Raw genomic sequence first — 25,438 nt, 5'->3', positions numbered from 1 at the left:
TAATAACGCCCTTCTCCAGAAGATGAAACAGGTCGGAAAGGTTCAAGGACCTTGTGGAGGTTACACAACTAGAGGCAGTTCCTTGGCTGATAGATATAACACCAAACCCTCGTTATTGCCAGCACTGCGCAATGCCCGAGACCTTGGATGAGGCCTGACCCTAAGCCTCAGTTTCCACGTTTCAAAATGCAACCAACATCAGTACCTGTCTTATAGCGATAAACAAGGACAAAACAGGACTTGGGAAGAAAACCGAAAGTGCGCTGAGTTTGTGTCGGGGCACAGGACTGTCATGGCTCTTGACGTCTCTGGTCCCCAAGGGCTTTTGGCTGGCTGGAAAGTAGCTCTAGATCCTTGTAGTAATTGCCAAATCTCATGAGGCTGTCCCAAGGCTAATTTACTAGCTTTCACAGGGTAAGTCAACAGTGTGCAACTTACGAATCCCCAGGGCCACCCAAAGAGTGGAGCGGGAGAGTGCCCTAGATGGGCTAGGAGAAGCACAAAGGAAAGTTAACTATTTTGGTAGATTCCACCGCTGTTTTTAACCTCCAGAAACAATCATTTCATATGGTTTGACTTAATATTTAATCCTCCTGACCTCCCAGTGAAGCACTGTTACTCCCATTAAGCAAATGAGAATTAGATTTGGTCAAGTTCACCAGTAAAGCGGTAAACCTAGAATTTGAACCCAGCTCTCTGTGGACTCTGAAGAGATGGTTTTTCTCATAGTTGTCTTGTTAAGTTGATGGAGACCTACCAAGGGGCCAAAGAAAATGTGATCAAAACCCTCTTGATGTCACAAAATCTCTAGGAACTTGTAGGGAAAGAGTCTGAGTGCTCTCATCCATGACACTCCTGGGTCTCCTATCCTGGCAATCCAGCTAATTGCCATGTGGTTGAATATGGGCCCTGAATACAGATAACTTGCTCTGCCATTTATTGGTAAGTTAGTTAACTCTTTACGTCTCAGTTTTTTTAACTGAGGAATGGGATAATAATAGTACCTATCTAATAGAATTATGAGGTTAAATTGTAAAGTGCTTGGGACGGTATTAGCATATAGTAAGTGCTCAAGAAATGTTACCTCATGAAGCTTACACAGTGTTTTAAGGATTTAGGGTTTTGTTTTCTCAGTTGGCTTTACATGCTTCCAGGACAGACCACCTTAATGATATTTTTATCCCTTGTTTTCAGCACAAAGTCATAGTACTACATATTTGTTGAATGAATGTCCTATTTCCCTTCTTAACTTTTAGTCAATTTAATCATAGAACTTTGGGGCTGGCAGGAATCTTGGAGATTATATAGTCTAAATTCATTTTATTATGAAGAAATTGTGATTACCCAACTGCCTTGATCTGGGTGTGGCAGTTCACTTTTTCCGCTTAAGGTATTGTATTCACTAGGAACCTAAGAAAAATGAATAACTTCCCATTGCCCAAAGCGAATAGCAAAGATTAAAACCTAGGTTGTAAGGGGGTAAGTCTCCAGGGCAAGAACGGCTGCAGCACACAGGGCACAAAGCCTGTCTTCCTCACCCCAGCTGCTCAGACTCTAACCTACAATGTCTATGCTGGCTTCCCTGCAGGACTGGAGATCTGTAATTCTTCCGTCAGCAAAGCTTTATTCATCTATATGTCAGGTGCTATGAAGATCTAATGATGAACAGGACAAAAAAAGTACCTCTTAGTCTCTGATTCTCAGTCTTCTTACTTTTATTCTTTGTTGTGGGTTGGGGGAGATTCCTGGCTACTCAGAGTTAAGACTCCTACCCTCATTCATGCCCCCATGGAGCAGTCACATTTACGTTTGTTTGTTTTTTTTTTTAATATTTATAGAAGTTTTAATTGTGAAGCAAAGAGATGGTCTTAGATGGAGTCCACAGGGGGCTCTGGAGTATGAACAGTACCACTAAGTTAAGCCCAAGTCACATTCTTTATTTTTGACTCCAAATCATGGGAATCCTACCCATCGCCCAAGTTTTCTGGTCCTGGAACAGATGAATCTTTATGATCAGTTGAGAATACTAGTTCTGCTGTCCAGTAAAATTTAATTCCCTCATCTAAACAAGAATCTGGGATTAGGTATAGAAAAGAATGGGAGACAGTGGTGAATTTATTTTTTATTGAGGTATAATTGACCTCTAACACTGTGTTGATTTCAGGTGTACAAAATAATGACTTTTAAATTGCCAGTATCCGCTGGATCATTGAAAAAGCAAGAGAGTTCCAGAAAAGCAAAGCATCTATTTCTGCTTTATTGACTATGCCAAAGCCTTTGACTGTGTGCATCACAATAAACTGTGGAAAATTCTTCAAGAGATGGGAATACCAGACCACCTGATCTGCCTCTTGAGAAATTTGTATGCAGGTCAAGAAGCAAGAGTTAGAACTGGACATGGAACAACAGACTGGTTCCAAATAGGAAAAGGAGTTCGTCAAGGCTGTATATTGTCACTTGTTTATTTAACTTATATGTAGAGTACATCATGAGAAACGCTGGACTGGAAGAAACACAAGCTGGAATCAAGATTGCCGGGAGAAATATCAATAACCTCAGGTATGCAGATGACACCACCCTTATGGCAGAAAGTGTAGAGGAACTCAAAAGCCTCTTGATGAAAGTGGAGAGTGAAAAAGTTGGCTTAAAGCTCAACATTCAGAAAACGAAGATCATGACATCTGGTCCCATCACTTCATGGGAAATAGATGGGGAAACAGTGGAAACAGGGTCAGACTTTATTTTTCTGGGCTCCAAAATCACCGCAGATGGGGACTGCAGCCATGAAATTAAAAGACGCTTACTCCTTGGAAGGAAAGTTATGACCAACCTAGATAGCATATTCAAAAGCAGAGACATTACTTTGTCAACAAAGGTCCGTCTAGTCAAGGCTATGGTTTTTCCAGTGGTCATGTATGGATGTGAGAGTTGGACTGTGAAGAAGGCTAAGCGCTGAAGAATTGATGCTTTTGAACTGTGGTGTTGGAGAAGATTCTTGAGAGTCCCTTGAACTGCAAGGAGATCCAACCAGTCCATTCTGAAGGAGATCAGCCCTGGGATTTCTTTGGAAGGAATGATGCTGAAGCTGAAACTCCAGTACTTTGGCCACTTCATGCGAAGAGTTGACTCACTGGAAAAGACTCTGATACTGGGAGGGATTGGGGGCAAGAGGAGAAGGGGACGACAGAGGATGAGACGGCTGGATGGCATCACTGACTCGATGGATGTGAGTCTGAGTGAACTCCGGGAGTTGGTGATGGACAGGGAGGCCTGGCGTGCTGCGATTCATGGGGTCACAAAGAGTCCAACCGACTGAGCGACTGATCTGATCTGAATCTGTACACATTGTGAATGTATACAATGTGTATACATTGTATACATTGTGATAACCACAATTAGTCTAGCTATATTTTGTCTCTTTTTTCTTATGATTAAGACTTCTAAGATCTATTATTTTAGCATCTTCAGTTCAGTTCAGTTCAGTCGCTCAGTCGTGTCCGACTCTTTGTGACCCCGTGAATCGCAGCACGCCAGGCCTCCCTGTCCATCACCAACTCCCGGAGTTCACTCAGACTCACATCCATTGAGTCAGTGATGCCATCCAGCCATCTCATCCTCTGTCGTCCCCTTCTCCTCCTGCCCCCAATCCCTCCTAGCATCAGAGTCTTTTCTAATGAATCAACTCTTCGCATGAGGTGGCCAAAGTACTGGAGTTTCAGCTTCAGCATCATTCCCTCCAAAGAAATCCCAGGGCTGATCTCCTTCAGAATGGACTGGTTGGATCTCCTTGCAGTCCATGGGACTCTCAAGAGTATTCTCCAACACCACAGCTCAAAAGCATCAATTCTTCGGCACTCAGCCTTCTTCACAGTTCAACTCTCACATCCATACATGACCACTGGAAAAACCATAGCCTTGACTAGATGAACCTTTGTTGGCAAAGTAATGTCTCTGCTTTTGAATATGCTATCTAGGTTGGTCATAACTTTCCTTCCAAGGAGTAAGCGTCTTTTAATTTCATGGCTGCAGTCCCCATCTGCGGTGATTTTGGAGCCCAGAAAAATAAAGTCTGACCCTGTTTCCACTGTTTCCCCATCTATTTCCCATGAAGTGATGGGACCAGATGTCATGATCTTCGTTTTCTGAATGTTGAGCTTTAAGCCAACTTTTCACTCTCCACTTCCACTTTCATCAAGAGGCTTTTGAGTTCCTCTACACTTTCTGCCATAAGGGTGGTGTCATCTGCATATCTGAGGTTATTGATATTTCTCTCCCAGCAATCTTGATTCCAGCTTGTGTTTCTTCCAGTCCAGCATTTCTCATGATGTACTCTGCATAGAAGTTAAATAAGCAGGGTGATAATATATAGCCTTGACGTACTCCTTTTCCTATTTGGAACCAGTCTGTTGTTCCATGTCCAGTTCTAACTGTTGCTTCCTGACCTGCATACAGATTTCTCAAGAGGCAGATCAGGTGGTCTGGTATTCCCATCTCTTGAAGAATTTTCCACAGTTTATTGTGATGCACACAGTCAAAGGCTTTGGCATAGTCAATAAAGCAGAAATAGATGTTTTTCTGGAACTCTCTTGCTTTTTCGATGATGCAGCGGATGTTGGCAATTTGATCTCTGGTTCCTCTGCCTTTTCTAAAACCAGCTTGAACATCTAGAAGTTCACAGTTCACATATTTCTGAAGCCTGGCTTGGAGAATTTTGAGCATTACTTTACTAGTGTGTGAGATGAGTACAATTGTGCGGTAGTTTGAGCATTCTTTGGCATTGCCCTTCTTTGGGATTGGAATGAAAACTGACCTTTTCCAGTCCTGTGGCCACTGCTGAGTTTTCCAAATTTGCTGGCATATTGAGTGTAGCACTTTCACAGCATCATCTTTCAGGATTTGAAATAGCTCAACTGGAATTCCATCACCTCCACTAGCTTTGTTTGTGTGATGCTTCCTAAGGCCCACCTGATTTCACATTCCAGGATATCTGGCTCTAGGTGAGTGATCACACCATCACGATTATCTGGGTCGTGAAGATCTTTTCATTCAGTAGGTTGCCTTTTAATTTTGTTGGTTTCTGTTGCTATGTAGAAGCTTTTAGTTTGATGTAATCCCACTTGTTTATATTGGTTTTTGTTGCCTTTGTTTTTGGTATTAAATAAAAAAATCATCACCAAAGTGAATGTCAAGGCGCTTACCACCTATGATTTCTCCTAGGAGTTTTATGGTTTCAGGTCTTACATTTAACTCTTTGATCAAATTTTAGTTAATTTTTGTGTATAATGGAAGATAGTCACGTTTTATTTTTCTGGGTGTGGTTGTTCAGTTTTCTCAAAACCGTTTACTGAAGAGATTTTCCTTTCTCCATTGCATATTCTTGCCTTCTTTGTTGTAAATTAGTTGACCATACATGTGTGGGTTTGTTTCTGGGCTCTGTATTCTGTCCCATTGATCTGTGTCTGGTTGGTTTACCAATACCATTCTGTTTTGATTATTATAGCCTTGTAATATGGAAAAGGAAATGGCAACCCACTCCAGTGTTCTTGCCTGGAGAATCCCAGGGATGGTGGAGCCTGGTGGGCTGCCACCTATGGGGTCGCACAGAGTCAGACACAACTGAAGCGACTTAGCAGCGGTAGCAGCAGCAGCCTTGTAATATAGTTGAAATCAAGGCACATGACGTCTCCAGCTTTGTTCTTCTTTCTCAAGATTGCTTTTGCTGTTTGGCGTCTTTTGTGGTTCCACACAAATTTTAGAACTCTTTGTTCTTTTCTGTGAAAAATGCCATTGTAATTTTGATAGGGATAGAATTGAATCTGTAGATTGCTTTGGGTATTATGACATTTTACAATATTAATTCTTTCAATCCATGAACATGGAATATATTTCCATTTATTTTTGTCTTATTCAAATTCTTTAATCAACATCTTTGTTTTCAGTGTACAGGTCTTTTACCTCCTTGATTGAATTTATTTCTAGGATTTTATTCTCTTTGATGCAGTTGTACATGAGATTGTTTTCTTAATTTCTCTGATAGTTGGTTGTTGTTTTTTTTTTGTATTTTGTATACAAAAGTTTTTTTCTCGTGCAGATGATATCACCCTTATGGCAGAAAGCGAAGAGGAACTAAGAGCCTCTTGATGAAAGTGAAAGAGGAAAGTGAAAAAGCTGGCTTAAAACTCAACATTCAGAAAATGAAAATCATGGCATTCGGTCCCATCACTACATGGCAAACAGATGGGGAAACAATGGAAACAGTGACAGACTTTATTTTCTTGGGTTCCAGAATCACTGCAGATGGTGACTGCAGCCATGAAATTAAAAGATACTTGCTCCTTGGAAGAAAAGCTATGACCAACCTAGATGGCACATTAAAAAGCAGAGACATTACTTTGCTTACAAAGGTCTGTCTACTCAAAGCTATGTTTTTTCCAGTAGTTATGTATGGATGTGAGAGTTAGACCATAAAGAAGGCTGAGTGCCGAAGTAATGCTTTTGAACTGTGATATTGGAGAAGACTCTTGAGAGTCCCTTGGACTTCAAGGAGATCAAACCAGTAAATCCTAAAGGAAATCAATCCTGAATATTCTTTGGAGGGACTGATTCGGGACCTGAAGCTCCAGTATTTTGGCCACCTGATGCGAAGAACTGACTCATTTGAAAAGACCCTGATGCTGGGAAAGATTGAAGGCAGGAGAAGGGGATGACAGAGGATGAGATGGTTGGATGGCATCACTGACTTGATGGACATGAGTTTGAATAAACTCGGGGAGATAGTGAAGGACAGGGAAGCACTGTGTGCTCCAGTCCATGGGGTCACAAAGAGTCAGACATGACTGAGCAACTGAACTGAACTGATACAAGATTTTGTATATTGATTTTGTATCCTGCTACTTTTTTACCTTTCTTCATTGTCTTGTTCCTGATATTAGAAGAAAGCTTTTAGCTTTCATTATTGGATATGATATTAACTGTGAACTTATCATACATGGCCTTTATTACATTTGAGGTACATTTCTTCTATACCCACTTAGTTATTTTTGTTTTTTAATCATAGGTGTATGTTGAAATTTTCGGGGGGGGGGATGTTGAATTTTGTCCTATGATTTTTCTGCATCTATACATGATCATGCAGTTTTCATCCTTTATTATGTTAATGTGATGTACAATAAGTCCCCTATATGTGAACAAATTCTGTTCTGAGAATGCTTTTGTAAGTCCAATCTGTTCTTAAGTTCAACAAAGTTAGCCTAGGTCCCCACCTAGCACAATTAGCTATATAATACTGTACTGTAATACAGGGGTCTCCAATCTCCAGGATCTAATGCTTGATGATCTGAGGTGGAGCTGATGTAATAACGGAAATAAAGTACACAATAAATGTAATGCACCTGAATCATTCCCAAACCACCCCTCCACTCCCAGTTCATGAAAAAATTATCTTCCATAAAACTGGTCCCTGGTGTCCAAAAGGTTGTGGACTGCTACCTAGGTTTATAATACTTTTCACACAAATAATACATAAGAACACACACACAAAGCATTTTAAATCTTACAGTACAGTACCTTAAAAAGTATGCCAGACACATGAAGTAATTTACTGATTGGACATGCGACTGCATGTTCACATCTTTGAAAGTGTGCAACTTCAATGTTCATATGTGGGGAATTTACTGTATCATGTTCATTGATTTGTGGATATTGAACCATCTTTGTATTCCTGAAATAAATCCCACTTGATAATGTTGTATGATCTTTTCAATATATTGTTGAATTGTTTCCTACTATTTCGTTGAGGATTTTTGCATCTGTATTCATCAGGGGTGATCTTTTTATCCTGCTACTTCTTTCTGAGGCTTTTTTCTTATCTCAGCAGGTTTCAGACTTTAACCTTCGATAAAGGTTAAATAGTAGACCTTTGATAAAAGGCCTACTATTGGTGGAGCACAGGTAAGTGACGGATGGAGCCTATGAATCTGCAGGTCTTTCTGGGTTTTCAGGTCACCAGCCTCACCTTAATCCCCACATTAATGCATGTCATCTCCCTCTAGGGAAGGTATTTGCCAATCCTCATAGCATCCTCATATGGTACCGCCATACCTACTTCACATATGTATAAGGAGTGAGGCTGCAGGGACTGACTGACTTGAACAGGCCACAAAGTTTATAGGTAAGAATTGAATCCTTATCTGCCTCAAAAGCCTGACCTCTTTTTATATCGGTCAGATGTATGTCTTTAATGTTATGGACTGAATTGTGCCCCCACCCACCCAAATTTGTATGTTGAAGCCCTAAACCCTAGGGTGCCTTTATTTTGGAGCTACAGCTTAAAAGGGGGGTGATTAAGGTTAAGTGAGGTCCTATGGGTTGAGCTGTAGTCCTGATGTCATTATAAGAAATATAATGGGAATATAACAGGGAATTCGCTAGCAGTCTAGTGGTTAGGACTCTGTTTCCATTGAAGGGAGTATGGGTTCAATCCCTAGTCGGAGAACGAAGATCTTGCATGCTGCACAGCATGGTTAAAAAAGACAGACACCAATGTATACACACAAAGAAAAAGGGCTTTTGAGGACCCTGAGAGAAGGCAGCTATCTGCAAGCCAGGCAGATGGAACTCATCAGAAACCAACACTAATGGCACCTTGATCTTGGAATTCCAGCCTCCAGAACTGTGAGAAAATATATTTTGTTTTTGTTTTTCAGCCACGCAGCTTATGGGATCTGTTTCCCAACCAGGGACTGAACCTGGGTCACAGCAGTGAAAGTGCTGAATCTCAACCACTAGACCACCAGGAACTCCCAAACTTCTGTTGCTGCTAAGTCACTTCAGTTGTGTCCGACTCTGTGCAACCCCATAGATGGCAGCCCACCAGGCTCCCCCGTCCCTGGGATTCTCCAGGCAAGAACACTGGAGTGGGTTGCCATTTCCTTCTCCAATGCATGAAAGTGAAAGTGAAGTTGGTCAGTCGTGTCTGACCCTCAGTGACCCCATGGATTGCAGCCTTCCAGGCTCCTCCATCCATGGGATTTTCCAGGCAAGAGTACTGGAGTGGTGTGCCATTGCCTTCTCCCAAACTTCTGTTAAGCCTGTGATATTGATTTGGCAGCCCTAGCACACTGATACAAATAACATTCTCCAAATTTTTAGAATCTACTTCCAGAGCTTAATACTTGCTCTAACATACTTTTTTTTTTTTTTGGCTGCACTGGGTCTTCGTTGCTGTGTGCAGGTTTTCTCTATTTGCAGAGATCAGAGGCTACCCTCTAGCTGTAGCACATGGGCTTATTGTGGTGGCTTCTCTTGCAGTAGAGCACAGGCTCTAGGGCACATGGTCTTCAGTAGTTGCAGCACAAGGGCTCAGCAGCTGCAGCCTGTGGGCTCCAGAGCGTGGGGCTCAATAGCTGTGGCACACAGGCCCAGCTGCCCCACAGCACGGGGGGTCCTTCTGGACCTGAGATTGAACTTGTGTCCCCTGGGTTGCAAGACGGATTCTTAAAACTAGCGGATGACCAGGGACACTGCTTGTTTTCTTAAAAACATTTATTGATTTATTTGGCTGCACTGGTTCTTAGTTGCAGCACACAGGATCTTTAATATTCGTTGTGGCATGCTGGATCTTTAGTTGCAGTGTGCAAACTGTTAGTTGCATATGGGGTCTAGTTCCCTGACCAGGGATCAAACCCGGACCCCCTGAATTGGGAGCTCAGAAGCTTAGCTACCAGACTACCAGGGAAGTTCCACTAACATGATACTTTCAGAATTAAAATGCTGGGCAGAAAGCTAGTCATAAATAAAAGCATGAGCACCACTGTGGAGAGCCAAGGCTGGCACAGAATCGTCATCACTTCTGTTCTGAACAAACTTTCCAAACGTAGGAAAATGATGTGCAATTGGGCCAAATGAACTTGCCTTTTCAAAACACAAAGATGGACTCCACTTGCTGCTAAGGACAAGCGCTCTGGCATCTGAGAAACAGGAGAAACTGCAGTGGTAGCTAGCAAAACTAAGGGATGGCTAGGCTTAAACCATTTACCGAAGTACTATGATTATAAAAATGACTGTAATAAGACCTAATCTTACTAAACTTCCCTTATAAGCCTGCAAAGTTGCTCCCATTTTCAGATCATAAAACAGAAGCACAGGAAGGTGCTTATCCGTAACTTATCCATAGTCATATAACTGCTATACAGTAGAATCAGATTTGAACATTAAGTCTGAATACAAACCCACCCTATTGCTACATTGTGTTACCTTCCATCAGCTGATGGGTAAATGTAATTTAAAAAAAAAAACCGCTAGGACATACAAACATAATATCCTTCTTGAGGGGATACAATTGGAATTCCACATCATCTATATAGTACTCCCTTATCCATGGGTGGATTCATTCCAGGACCCCTAGTGGATGCCTGAAACTGCAGATAGTACCAAACCCTGTAAAAACTGTTTCTTCCTATACATACCTATGATAAAGTTTAATTTATAAATTAGCCATAGTAACAATGACAATATACTATAAGTTATGTGAACATGGTCTCCGTCTCCCTTAAAATATTTTATTGTACTAATTTAATGCCTTTTCCATTTTAACTAAGCACTAATTTCTCACTGTGGCTTAAACTTTCGCAGTTTGAGGTTCAACAGCAAAACTAGCACACAATTTTTTTCTTTCTTCACAGTATCACGGATTGAAGAGTTCTTTGTCTAGCTCTTAGCTACCTCAGCACAGGACGTTTTTTTCTTTCCTTAAAAGGAAGCACTTTATAGGTTCTCTTTGACATATGCAAATTGGCAGTATTACTACTCTTGCACTTTGGTGATATTATTATAAGTAAAATTTCTTGAACACAGGTACCATGATACCATGACCATCAATCTGACAACTAAGACAGCTTCTAAGTGACTAATGGGATGGAGAGGGAAGGTGAGAGATTTCATCACACTACTCAGAGCAGAGTTCAATTTAAAACTTATGTTATTTATGAAATGTTCCATTTAATATTTTCAGGCTGTGGTTGACGAGTAACAAACTGCAGAAAGCAAAACTGCATAGAAAGGGTGGGGTGGGGGATACTACTGTATTCTTGTCAAAAATGTTTAACTGGATTTAAAAAATAAAAATATTTAATTGGCTGCATCGGGTCTTAGTAGCAGCACGTGGCATCTTTTGCTGTCATGCGGGATCTTTCGCTGTGGCCCAGGAGTCCATGGGGCTCAGCTTAGTTTAGTTGCTCCATGTCGTGCTGGATCTTTACTCCCCAACCAGGTATTGAACCCACGTCCCTTGCACTGATTACAAGGTAGATTCTTAACCACTGGACCACTAGGGAAGTTTAACTAGATTTTAATGAACACCCAGTAAGATGCAGATGCAGGACATTATTCTACTCCAACTGGCCTGGACTCTTCAGAAAAATGAATTGTATGTATTTTATGCCAAAGTTCTTGAAGCATATTAATGGTACTGTGGTTACTTAGGAGAAATCTTTCAGTTCAGTTGCTCAGTCGTGTCCGACTCTTTGCAACCCCATGAATCGCAGCACGCCAGGCCTCCCTGTCCATCACCAACTCCCGGAGTTCATTCAGACTCAACGTCCATCGAGTCAGTGATGCCATCCAGCCATCTCATCCTCTGTCGTCCCCTTCTCCTTCTGCCCCCAATCCCTCCCAGCATCAGAGTCTTTTCAAATGAGTCAACTCTTCGCATGAGGTGGCCAAAGTACTGGAGTTTCAGCTTTAGCATCGTTCCTTCCAAAGAAATCCCAGGGCTGAGCTCCTTCAGAGAAATTTCTCTTAGATGTTGCTTAAGTATTCAGGGTTAAAGTGTCATGTCTGCAACTCACTTTTAAATGACTGAGGGAAAAGTGTACATAAACTAGAACAAAACAAATGTAGCAAACCATTAACTGCTTTGAAAATTCTCAAAACAGAAAGTAGGGAAAGAAAAAGCTAAAGATCCCATTCTGTTAGGATAGAAGCTCTACCTGTCATCAAGTTGTCTCTCTCCTATTCTAGCACCATCTAAAAGAAGACAACCATAAATAGTTAATTTATTTCACATCTCTACTTCTTAAAAAAAGGGGGAAAGAAGGATCTTTCTTGTAGGGAATCAGCCTTTCATAAAAGGTCATTTGTATTAAGCCTTATCAAAACTGATTTTACTTTTTTCCTTCTTTTCGGCTGCACTGCACAGCATGCAGGATCTTAGTTCCTTGACTGAGGAGACCAGAGATTGAATCTGTGCCCCCTGCAGTGGAAGCACAGAGTCTTAACCGCTAGACCACGAGGGAAGTTCCCCAAAACGGATTTTACTAACACTTCCTTACATGGCTTTAGGAGAGAAGACATCAAAAAAAAAAAAAAAAAAGAGAGAGAAGACATCAAAATTTCAACCTAATATTAATCCAGTTCACCTGATGAAGCAGTCAAACTGGCTGTACTAGAACTCACTCAAACCTAGAACCTCTTTACCCAGCAGCTGGCTTCCAGTATTATGGCATCTAAAGTAAGACAAAGCTTCCCTGGTGGCTCAGTGGTAAAGAATCTGCCTGCCGATGCAGGACACTCAGGTTTGACCCCTGGGTCAGGAAGATACCTGGAGAAGGAAATGGCAACCCACTCCAGTATTCTGGCCTAGGAAATCCCATGGACAGAGGAGCCTGGCGAACCACAGTCCATGGTGGCACAAGAAAGTCGGACACAACTGAGTGACTAAACAACAACAACAAAGTAAGACAGGATTGTGTATTTTATTCTCTCAAGAAGGAAAACCATTTACTCAGTTCTTTAAGCAGAAAGCCTCCAAATCTACCACAGCAAATTCTTTGATGTCCAAGGCTAATACTATACTGCTAGGGAAGAAAAGGTAGGGAAGATGAGAAGCACTAAGGGGCTGGCTTCTACAGAGCACATCCTAAAGATTATCTCAATGACTACTTTAAAAACTTTATTTCACCCATTTTTGGGAAGGTACACAATTTGACCTGTACCCACAGACAACTAACCCTCTAAGCCCAGAGTACTTGCTGGCCCTGTCAACTAGAAAATTCTACACTGGACTTCCCCAGTGGTTCAGTGGTTAAGAATCTCCCTGCCAGGGCAGGGGACACAGGTTCGATCCCTGGTCTGGGACCATCCTACATGCCGTGGAGCAACTAAGCCCATGCACCACAACTACTGAGCCAGCATGCTGCAACTGCTAAAGCCTGTGCTCCACAACAAGAGAAAAGCCTCTGCTTGCTGCAACTAGAGAAATCCCGCACGCAGCAATGAAGACCTTACACACCCAAATAAATAATTTTTTAAAAAGAAAATTCTATATGAAATTATTTTTTAAAAAAATTTTAGCTAATTTACCAGCAAGTGCATCCAAATATGTTAATGTAGCTGACTCATGTTGGATGGTTTCCAGAAAACTGAAGCAGTTCTCTCAGCATATAATGTGGCAACCAAACAGTGAAATCAATGACACTATAATAATTTTTTTTTCCCCTGCCTTTCAATGCAAACACATGAAATACCTAATTTCAGTTCAAACTCATTTCCCTTTTATTAAAGTCCAAGTTACATTACACGGTTTGGTACTCAACAAAGGAAAACTTGTTCGAATAAGGTAATATGTTATCATCAGTATTTCCAGGTGACTTTATAATCAAGTAGCATTATCAATAAGTCCTTGGGAAGTCCATCTGTAAGAGAAAACATGAAAAATTAGCTGGGAAATAAAGAAAAGATAGAAATCTTACTAAAAATAACCTCTAGAGCAACAGCCCAAGGAAATCGCTGCCTCTGTGTAGTCTCTTCTGCCCTTTCTTAATCCTGCCTAAAATCAACACACCAGCTACTAGCTCTTTGGCTTTTCTGTTGTTATCCACCTGGTAATTATTGAGGTAGTATTCTTTTCTAATCAGAAAAGTATTGGGGAGCTGCCCTCTTAAAAATTTTTAAGTGAAAGAAATACAATGTTACTGCAGCTAGAAAATATCCTATATAACAAAGATCTTCTGGACTCCTTCAAATAATACTCGATAAATGAAAGCCTTTTCACATTTCACAAAGATGTGCTATCTGGCTTCAGGGAGGAGGAAAAGACAGTGGTGATACAGAGATGGACAAAGATAAAATTAAGACTCTTCTTTCAAAGCAAGCTGTAAAAAGAGATCTCAAAATTGAATTCAAAACCTCAGGCATTTTCTGCTCAGTCTGTGGTAGGAAGATTGAATGTAGGTATTCTTTAAGATTTTTAGAGTGTAGAATTAGGTGTTCACTAATGGTACCCTAACCATGCTCACGGTTTCTTTATCTTGTGAGGATCTGATACTAGCTTTTAAAATAATTTTGGGTCCACTTTTACTGAAACTAAGATAGCTTAGTTCCACCTTTTAAAAATAAACTTCTTACTCTTAGGAAGCAAATCTTCTATTTAAGCCTCATTATTTACATCTGAGAAATAAGACAATGGCCTTAGTAAATGCTTTAGTATTGCAATGCCTACAAAGGATGTGTGGCATAGTAAAAACAATGGACTCTGGAGCCAGACTGCTGCTGCTGCTGCTAAGTCGCATCAGTCGTGTCCAACTCTGCGTGACCCCACGGACGGCAGCCCAACAGGCTCCCCCGTCCCTGGCATTCTCCAGGCAAGAACACTGGAGTGGGTTGCCATTTCCTTCTCCAATGCATGAAAGTGAAAAGTGAAAGTGAAGTCGCTCAGTTGTGTCCGACTCTTAGCGACCCCATGCTGCCTTGGTTTAAATGTGGGTTCCTCTACTACTTATACGACTTTGGACAAGGTGCCTCATTTTCCTCATTAGTAAAATAGTAAAATGGGAATAAGTGTAATAATAGTAAGTACTTCACAGGACTGTTCATGAGGATTAAATGAGTTTATAAAGCACATAAAACAGTACCTCATACATAATAAGAGTTATACAGACTATACGTGTTTGTTAAATAAAATCAATATAAGCGTTATTACTTATGTATTTTTTTCTGTTTTACAAAGGATTTTCTGCATACTGCTCACTACCCGGCAATCTTGTGACTGGTTTTATTACCTAGTCTGTATTTTCCACAAGGTATCAAGTTTGTATTATCAATGAATATTACCTATTATATTTCAACTTGGGCACACAATAACAGAAGCATCAAATTAATAAAACCCTGATATTAAAAATAAAGATGTATAAAAGCATGCATGATGAATACCTGGTATGTAGTGGATTACCTTAATTGAGGAGAGGTTAAAGAGCTGGAATTAGGAAAAAGGTACAGAGAGGGCTTTAACTCTATGTGAAACCTCTCATTTCTTGGGGGAGAGGGAGAAACTAAAGCAAATATGGCAAAAATAGTATCTCAAAATTTGGGTATGGTTACATTTATTCCCTATGCTATTCTTTACCTTTGAAATATTTTATATTATATAGATTTTAAAGTAGGTTCTTTAACTTGCCTTTACACCAATAAAAGAACAATTATAACAACCAGAAACAACAATTCTAATTCTTTAAATTAATCATCACAGGTACTCTCTAAGCTCACAGCCTCTATCAAAGCCATGAAAACGTCTTTCTCTGAGAATACTGTAATGCCACTCACTCACCCCTCCCTGGATCCTTTCTTGCCTTATTCAGGTATACCTTACCCATGGGGTTTACACTTTGTCAAGGCCCAGTTCCTCTGGAGTGGAGATTCCCAGTTCATTCAAAGTTGGTCTAAGTTCCTGGATGACATAGGGGTAGATTTCCTTATGAGGTCCTGCTTTGTCCTGATGGCAAAGAAAATATTCACATTTAGCTCCGAAAAGCTGTCTCTATTAACAAAATGAAGCTGAAAATGCTTTCAGTCATATGCAGAGGCTAGCAGCAGAGAATATAAGTCACCTACTTTTAAGTTAACATATTCGTTCAAAAGAGAGAGCAACTTACATAGGCACTATTCAAGGTAGACTGTTAAGACACCTGGAGACTAAGACTACTAAATCCAGGGGGAAAGAAACATTTTAAAGCCTTGAGTTACTGGAAAAGAAGGTGGTGATGACAGAATTTTGTGATGGCAATTAAATGTGCCCAGCAGGCAACAGGAATAATTAAGTTAACACGAAAAAGGTTCTTAATTTGCCTCAATTTGAGACCCTAACTGAATTAACTACTGGTGCTGAATGGCTTGATAGCCTACAGAACCCTTAATTATCTTACCCATTTTAGATAAAGTATTGTCATACTTTCCCTCTTACAGACCTTGCATTTCTTTCCTATAGAATATACAAGTCTTTTCATGGAGAGCTACATGTAGAGAATACTTATTTCTAAGGCAAGAGAGCTTTGAGGAATACTTACCATAATATACAATTAGACCTCTATTGTCACAACATTCTTCAGAGACAAATATTAGAAGGTCAAATAGACTAAGACAGTGTCAAGTTATTATATTATTCTTCTGTCTAACAAATTCTAGGTCTCCTTAAGTGTGTTTTTTAAATTATAAAATTCTTATTTAAAGTTGGTCTAAGTTTTAATAGAAAAATTAAAAACTATAATCAAATAAGAGAGAAGAAAGTATATATCCTTACATTTTGATCATTGTCTCTATACTTTTTAATAAAAAGGGGATACACCACAAAAAATTATTTCATAATTTCCTTCAATTAAATGTTAAATACACTTCTACAGCATTAATAATAACCTCCTCTGGGAAGTCCCATTTTAAGAAGCCACTGGCAACACTTAATTTCATATCACAAGCAGCACAAAGATAAACTGCAATTCTTAATTATTTCCTTAAGATAAATTCTCAAATGGGATTGCTGAAATTCTAACAAAATAAATTCCTGAATAAATTCTCCCAAATACTCTCCAAAGAGAATATAACCACAATGTACATTCCCTCTAACTATGTAAAAACTAATTCCAGGTATTTTAACAAATTCAAAAATACAGAATACGCTAATACCTAATCAATAGTCCACCTACTTCCAGAACAACCTTAGCATTGTTATTTCACTGACCTTAACAACTTCTAGGATGCGAACTGCACTAGCAAAATCATTTAAACGTCTGCATGCCCGCAAAGCAGCATCAATGATTTTGGGCTCTGGAACCAGGTCATAGCCAACAAGTGTGTTCATCCCTGTCAAATTAAAAAGAGGGGTCATATCAATCTGGAATATCGTCACTTAAACTACAATTTAGTTACCCATACTCTTTTATTGAACCATAGACATGTGATCTTATCTGTTTGATCTGCTAGTTTTTTTTTGCTCTACCATATGGCATGCAGAACTTCCCTTCCATGGATCAAAACCTATGCTTCTTTCAATGGAAGCGTGGAGTCTTAACCATTGGACCACCAAGTAAGTCCCTGGGCCTCTATTATCTCTGCTGCTGCTGCTGCTGCTGCTAAGTCGCTTCAGTCTTGTCCGACTCTGTGCGATCCCAGAGACGGCAGCTCACCAGGCTCCCCCATCCCTGGGATTCTCCAGCCAAGAACACTGGAGTGGGTTGCCATTCGCTTTAGTCGTGTCCCACTCTGTGCCACCCCATAGACGACAGCCCACCAGACTCCTCTGTCCCTGGGATTCTCCAGGCAAGAATACTGGAGTGGGTTGCCATTTCCTTCCCCAATGCATGCAGGGATGCTAAGTTGCTTCAGTCGTGTCCGGCTCTGTACAACCCCATGAATAGCAGCCCACAAGGCTCCTCTGTCCACGGGATTCTCTAGGCAAGAATACTGGAGTGGGTTGCCATTGCCTTCTATTATCTCTAAAATAAGATAACTGGGAATTCCCTGGTGGTCCAATGGTTAGAACTTGGCATTTCCACTGCCCGGGGCCTAGGTTTGATCCTTGATTGGAGAACAAAGATCCTACAAACCACGTAGTACAACCAAAAAATAAGCTTGAGAGTGATTTTAAATGCAAACACTATCTTCAAAATTAGCTGGTTTCTTTTCAAACAAGACGGTCATTTTCAACTCATATCTTTACCTCTTAGTACAGTGTATGTACTTTGACTGCTTTAAAATAGATCTGACTGAAAAATAATCTAAAAACAACCAGGGAAATACTTAAGGAGAAAGTAATGAAGCCCAAATGAGGACTTTAAGGCGATATAGAGAACCATTAGTGCAGAGTCATAAACATTCAACCAGAAAATACTGGGCATGATTACTTTTGGCTCTGCACAAAATGACACATCATAAAATTTAAGATTCTCTTAATGGGAATGCAGAACAGTTCTTTTCATTACTTCTACTCAAGATTATCCAATAAGAATTTCCCTAGTTGCAGCAAAATGGAGTCATTACATGCCTGTGGAGAAGTATGAAACACTTAGGTTTCTGGCTTTTATTAATTTTAAAATATTAAAACAAAGGACACCAGTGACTGCGATGCTACAATATAGTCATAGAATGAATTCTTCATCTGATATAAACTGCCTACACTTAAAATTATCTATCAGTCTACTAGCTTGGTTATTATTAATGCTACTTACTCATGTTAAATGCACATTTACAAATTTAGGATAAACAAGTTCTAGCTTACTCTGATAGGACACTTACTCAGGGCAAGACAGATAAATCACAACCGAGAATAAAAATAACAAAAATCCCAAACTATTACCAAGAAGGGCAGAAAACCAAATGACTACTTAAATAAATTATCTATTTATTCAAAGTTACACAACTGCTAAATCTTGCTCACCTTGGCCTATCTCTATAGCAGTGATGATTTTGTCCCTTAGGAGACATTTTTGGTTGTCACAACTGGGGGTTTGTAGGGGTGTTAGCATCTAGTGGGTAGAAACCAAGGATGCTGCTAAACATCCTACAATGCAAAGGACAGCCCCTGCAACAAAGAACTGTCTGGCCCAAAACATCAACTGTGCCTCCTTCAAAACCCTGCTTTACAGGAAACACGTACTCTGGAAACTATAAACTTTCCTAATTGCAAGATGCATGACAATACCTAGTCTACATGATACATGTTTTTTTCAAAATACAGCTGACCCTTGAACATGGGTTTGAACTCTACGGGTCCACTTACACAGAGATTTTTTTCATAAATACTACATGATCTGAATCCATATACGGAGAACCTTGGACTCAGAACTGTGGGTCAGAAGGGCCAACTGTAAAGTTGTATATGGATTTTCTATGTGCAAGTGGGTGTCAATGTCCCTAACCCCCACGTTTTTCAAGGGTTAACTGTAGTTACTTTTAACAAAGTAGTGGAAGACTGCACAGCAGTTCATAATTCTGTATTAAAATAGACACATATGCCTGTGTTCCAATTACCTTTACGCAACTCCCAAGCATCAATATCTGGCTTATTGAAGTATGTCACCCAGCGAGCATCAAACTCCTCGTCTGTCTCATGTGACCCATGGGAGTAGCAGCGAAGTGACTGGACAGCTACAGGGGAGGAAGAACAGTAACTTCAATGTACAGAAGTAGGACTTGACTGGTTTTTTCCTTTTTTGGGTGTGTCTTAAAATACACACAAAGTCTACTATCTTAACCATTTCTAAATGTACAGTTCAGTGGTATTACATTCATTCAATGCCTTAGGTTTTGAATCAGCTATGCATGTCATGGTAAAAAAATTATTCACCAGGTCAAATGAAATAAATCTTACATACTGATTTGAAAAAAACATCTTAAAAAACTAAGCACAGAGGGACTTCCCTGGTGGTCCAGTGGTTAAGGCTCTGAGCTCCCAGTGCAGGGGGCCTGGGTTCGATCTGTGGTCAGGGAACTAGATCCCACATGCCACAACTAAGAACCCGAGTGCTGCAATGAAGATCCTGCATACTGCAACTAAGACCCATCACAGCAAAAAAAAAAAAAAAAAATTAAGCACTGAAAAGTAAAACAAAAAGTACTACAGATGTATGTTTATGCTCTTCTCACTTACGTGTAATGCTGGTGTGTAACTGTTAACAGTGGTTATCTCTGGAAAGAAAAATTTTCTTTATACACTTATTTTTATGATAAACAGTATTAATTCCTAATTTAAAATAATGTTCATTCTTGGGAATGCCCTGGTGGTCCAATGCTTATGACTTTGTGCTTCAACTGCCCAGGGCCTGGGTTCAAGCCCTAACTGGGAAACTAAGATCCCTTAAGTTGCACAGCCAAGAAGTAAGTAAAATGATATCCATTCTATGTTTTTTTTGGCTGTGCCATGTGGCATGTGGGATCTTAGTTTCCAGATCAGGGAGGAACCCGTGCCCCCTTCAGTGGAATCACAGAGCCCTAACCACTGGACTGCCAGGGAATTACCTCCATTCTAGTTATGAAGCAAATTTCTAACATATATTTTCTTAATTTAAAAAGTCACAATGAGAAGCACATGGACCACAAGTGAAGAGTAGCTCCCACTCACACAACTAGAAAAAGACCGCTAGAAGCAATGAAGACCCAGCGCAGCTAACAATTAAAAAAAAAGTTCACTTACACTCAAAGAAAAAAGTTTTATTAGATTTCTAAGGAGTGAGATTTTTAAATATAACACTATCAAGAAAACAGGACACCCTTAGCACTCTGCTCCCAATCAATATACCCTTTTCCAGCACCATATGAAAAGCCTTTCATTTTCAGTTTCTGCTTGTAACTGGACAGTGAATTGGGAGTTAAGAAATCTAAATTCCTTCTGAATAGCCTCTGAATGGAAAATCCCATGGATGGAGGAGCCTGGTAGGCTGCAGTCCATGGGGTCGCTAGGAGTCGGACATGACTGAGTGACTTCACTTTCACTTTTCACTTTCATGCATTGGAGAAGGAAATGGCAACCCACTCGTGTTCTTGCCTGGAGAATCCCAGGGACAGGGGAGCCCAGTGGGCTGCCGTCTCTGGGGTCGCATAGAGTCAGACACGACTGAAGCGACTTAGCAGCAGCAGCAGCAGCCTCTGAATGGGGCAGGAGGTGGGAGAAGGAATTTTTACCTTTGGGTTTTAGGAGGCAGCAGAGCCTAGTGGTCAGATACTTCTAGGCTCTTAACTCTCTTGTTAATTAACTCAGGTTTTATATTCCTTATCTGTAAAATGCAGATACCACTACCGTAGCAGCTGCTAAGTCGCTTCAGTCGTGTCCAACTCTGTGCGACCCCATAGACGGCAGCCCACCAGTCTCCCCCGTCCCTGGGATTCTCCAGGCAAGAACACTGGAATGGGTTGCCATTTCCTTCTCCAATGCATGAAAGTGAAAAGTGAAAGTGAAGTCGCTCAGTCGTGTCTGACCCTCAGCAACCCCATGGACTGCAGCCTACCAGGCTCCTCCGTCCATGGGATTTTCCAGGCAAGAGTACTGGAGTGGGGTGCCATCGCCTTCTCCCTATCTTAGCAGAGTATGATGATTAAACATGAAAGCCAGGTTAACGTTTTGCCTAGGGCTTAGTAACCTTGTAGGTATGTACTCAGTATAGCTTTAAATTAATCCTTATCTAGAAGTGTCTTAATTGATCTATTTATAGAAATCATAATTCCTAAAAATAAAACATTCTTCAAGTTGCATCTCTTATTATATGAATTTTAAGAGCTTGGTATAATTTCTAGTTATTTTTAAAGGCTTAAAATAACAAAAACAACCTTTCAGCCCACCATCACCCAAAATTTGTAAACCATCTTTCAAAAACTAAAGTTATCCTTAACTGAAAAAAGTGCAAGTATATAATTGAAGTATAAACTGTTAAGCAGTTCCTTATCAAGTTAAATATACACCTACCAAACACAGTAATTCCACTTCTAAGTATTTACTCAAGAAAAATGAAGTATATAATTATCTCCCTAGAGGCAACTATTAAGTGTACCTTCCCAATCATCCAGTAAATTGTTTCATGATAACGAATTTCTTTTGCTCACTGCTGGGCACGGATTTCAACTAGATGACTGTGGTTTTGTTTTCTAAATGTGAAAAAGATGACCAACAAATGCAAATCCTAGTCAGGGAGATCAATGGATCACCTTCAGTGATTTGTTCACCTTCCTTCTGAGAGTCCCAAATTACAAACTGATTGTATTAAAAAACAAAGACAGTGCATGAGACAGCTATTTAGAAAACCAAGCAAGCACTGGGAACACACACAGATTCCAGGTTGAGGAAAACTCACTTTCCCAATGGTTTACATTATATTCCTTATTCCAGTCATAAGTAAAGCAGAATCTATTCTTCTAGTTATGGATATGCTTAACATTCTGATTTTTAGGTAAATTATATCCCTCACACCACCCCCTATGTACAGCATTTCCACCTAGTTTTGAGGCTTGTATGGTAAACTATTTTGAAAAACAGTTACTTGGTGTTTTTATATAAAGGTTCCAGAGTAGAAAAAGAGAAGCATCTGTTAAAAAACTGGGACATTTCTAGGGCTACAATCTAAAAATCTATTTCTAACACTGCTTTTTGGCATTCCGTTAAGCAAGTTTTTTTTTTTTTTTTAAGCAAACATATTTAGAAAAATTAAGTGGCTCATAATTCCCTTCAGTAACTAAACAGCTCAGACAAAGCTCAAAGAACAGGCATTTTGGTGGTGGTGATTCTAAGGCATAATGGAAAGAACGGACTAATGTAAAGGGTACATAAACAAGCTCAAAGACAGCTATACAGAAGTACAAGGTTTAGGGGCCCAAAAGCTGGAAATCTATAAATGTGGGAGTGGTGCAGAAAAGGCTGGAAGGTAATTAAAAATGCTACTTAAATTTAGCCCTCCACCAAGAAAGAGAAAGCAGAAACTCCTCCCACCTTTTCAGAGCCTATCAGGGTAAGGAATAGGGGTGAGGACTGTGTAACTCTTAAGGGTTGGCTGGAGACTCTAGCAATTATTCAAAATATTTAATTATCTAATTCAGTAGTTATAGGAAAACAATTCTGTTACCAGGTGGAGGCTGAAGTGGGACAAAATATTAAGTTTGGGTTGCTACTTATTTACAGCAAACTTGAAGCTCCCCAGGTTAACCCCTCCAGAGGCTATCCAAGAATCTTAAGCCTTTCTGACTTTTAATTGCATGAAATTTCTTCAGTCTCATGATAATAAACCTCACCTATAATATGCAAAAATGAAAGGCACTATAAAAATAAAGCAAATATGTTTCAAGCATTTGTGCCAGGAAAGGTGTTGAAAGTTAACATTATCTCATTTAAACCTCACAACTATTAAATAGTATCCCAATTTTAGACTTAGGCAACTGAGTCTTAGGGTTTAACTAACATGTCCAAGGTCACACAGCTAGAAAGTAGTTGACATGAATGTAACCATGACTGCCTCCTTGTGGCAAATATTTAGGTTTATGGGACAATTATGCTTAAGAGGGCGGCTAGATATAAATCAGTTTGTCTAACCTTAGCAAGAGTTTGAGTTCATACGTTTAAATATGCATGCTTAGGGGCCAAATTTCTTAATGTAGCATATACTACCATCATGGGCCGAAATCAAAGTGCAGTTAAAATAATTAAAAGTGCTAGACACAAAGTCTCCAGGAACAGACATAACAGGAAGGCAGAACAAGAAACAGGAATCAGCAGAACATCTTATACTCCGCAATCAGGCTTCTAACCGGAAGCAAAAACATAAAGCTTCCCCATATAGGCAGAACCCCCTATTTCTGGGTCTGTGATATCCAATTTCTGAAATAAGAGCCTTAAAAGATCTATCAAGTCAGTCCCTCTTCCAGGTCTCAGGAAATAACTACACACGTCGATATATCGTAAAAGTTTAAGAATTAGAAAGTGGCACGGCAGTCTCTAAAAATACCAGAATGGTCTGGTTAAGTGACGGACAAAACGCTAACCGAGACACGTCTGATAACTGTCGTACACGGAAGTATAACGTGTTCTCGGAAGACGCTGGGGGCAGCGGTGCCGGGGACCCCGGAGGGATCACCCCCGCCCCTACCCTGAGCTCAATGTCACCTTCGCCGAAGCGCTGCAGGCCGGCGGTGGCCACTCCTAGTCAGGTGGCCGCAGGGTCAGAGCCGGGGCACGGTCACGGCCTGGGGACCGAAGGGGTCCGGTGGGCACGGGAGGTGCGCTGCGCCCCCTCCTTGGCGCCCACAGCAGGTCCACATTTGATCGGTCCGCGGTGCCCGCACCAGGAAGTCGCGCCGAGGGGGGCCCCGGGGTCGCGACCTCGAGTCCTCCACAACTCGAGGCGGCGGCGAGAACGGCAAGCGGTCACCAGGTTCGGCCGCCGGCCCGCAAGGCAGGAGCTAGGCCTCTGGGAGAGCCTGCCATCGCATGGCGGCGGGGGCCCAGGTCACCGCAAGGACACGCGGGCGCGGACAGCGGCAGGCGGGAGCCTTACCGGCGGCTTGGCCGGGGGCCGGAGTGGGGTGCAGGAGGCCTCGAGGGCTGGCCCGGGCGACTGCGGCTGCAGCTACAGAGCAGCGGCGGACAGCGGCGCCTAGCATGACGGCGATGGCGGCGCACAGGTTAAGGCTGAAGAGAAGCCGGGTGTGAGCCCACGGCCGCTCGGGAGCTCGTGGGGGCCGTACTCACGCACCGACGCACGGTGGGCGGAGCATAAGGGTCCGCCCACTGCGGCGCTCGCGCCTTGGCGGAAAGAAGGCGTCACGCGGCCACCGGCGGGCTACGGCGGCGCGCTGAGGACAAACTATTTCGGCGCCGCTTCCCCACGGCTCTCTGGTCCCTTGGAAGGCAGCGGCCGTTGTGGAGCGAGGAATAGAAGGCAGGGAAAGAGCCGTCAGTAGACAGTAGCGCGGTTCAGATCCGGCTCGGGAGATGACTCCTGCACCTCAACATGCGAAAATAACACTACAAATTATAATTTAAAAATACCTTCTTTGCTCTTTCTTTCCCAGGTTTGAGCCTAAAATAAGAGAGTGGGACAGAACGACTGCCTTCGTATAAAGGACTTTATTGGTAACTTTTCTTATATCAGAGACCCGCAAGCATTCAGAGTCCAATCACTTAACAAATGGGCTCTGAAATTAGATTGCTTGCCGGCAATCGAGGCTCTTTTCACCCAATTCCCAGTTCCAGCACTCACCTGGATATTTCTGGTGACATAACCTCCTCCAGTCTCTACAGGAGGGGGGTTGATTAAGTTGCAAGATTTTTTTTTTTGCGGGGGGGTGTGCTTCTCGTCTTAGTTGTGACACGTGGGGTCTTCCGTTTCCTCATGCAGGATCTTTTGTTGGCCGGGGAGAGGACGTTCTAGTGGCACTCCCGTCTCTAGGGTTCGTGGGCTCAGTAGTTGTGGCCGCTGGGGACTTACTTGCTCTGCAGCATGTGGTATCTTAGCTCCGCAACCAAGGATTGAACCCTCATCCTCTGCAAGGCGGATTCTTAACCACTGGGCCATCAGGGAATTCCCCAGTGCCGACTTTTAACATCTAATTTGGCCTCATTAACTGCATTCTGACCTTGAGTTCCTCAGCAGCGGGATCACTTTCCCCAGGCCTGAATTACCTAGCTGCCATGCAG

The 25,438-nt window shown here is 41.4% G+C and overlaps 1 protein-coding gene across 2 annotated transcripts; it reads right to left on the bottom strand.

Moving 5' to 3' along the window:
* Window positions 1-13,527: 13,527 nt before the first annotated feature.
* LOC133234369 (cytochrome c oxidase subunit 5A, mitochondrial) lies at window positions 13,528-24,500 on the bottom strand. 2 transcript variants are annotated; one of them, XR_009732118.1, is made up of 5 exons: window positions 24,297-24,499; window positions 19,294-19,410; window positions 17,006-17,127; window positions 15,602-15,766; window positions 13,528-13,691 (listed from the first exon to the last, which is right to left on the bottom strand). XR_009732118.1 is itself a non-coding variant. In XM_061394820.1 (5 exons), exons 1-4 carry the CDS (start codon window positions 24,400-24,402, stop codon window positions 15,653-15,655), a joined length of 459 nt encoding a protein of 152 aa, XP_061250804.1. In that variant the 5' UTR covers window positions 24,403-24,500; the 3' UTR covers window positions 13,528-13,691; window positions 15,644-15,652. The 2 variants fall into 2 exon arrangements, 1 of the variants encoding a protein (XP_061250804.1); XM_061394820.1 differs by having other exon boundaries at window positions 15,644-15,766; window positions 24,297-24,500.
* Window positions 24,501-25,438: the final 938 nt, after the last annotated feature.

The sequence above is a fragment of the Bos javanicus genome, chromosome 21 (assembly GCF_032452875.1).
Source record: "Bos javanicus breed banteng chromosome 21, ARS-OSU_banteng_1.0, whole genome shotgun sequence".
In the NCBI taxonomy this organism is placed as follows: Eukaryota; Metazoa; Chordata; class Mammalia; order Artiodactyla; family Bovidae; genus Bos; species Bos javanicus.
Note: the sequence above shows the minus strand (reverse complement) of the source record. Positions and strands in the feature narration are given on the sequence as shown.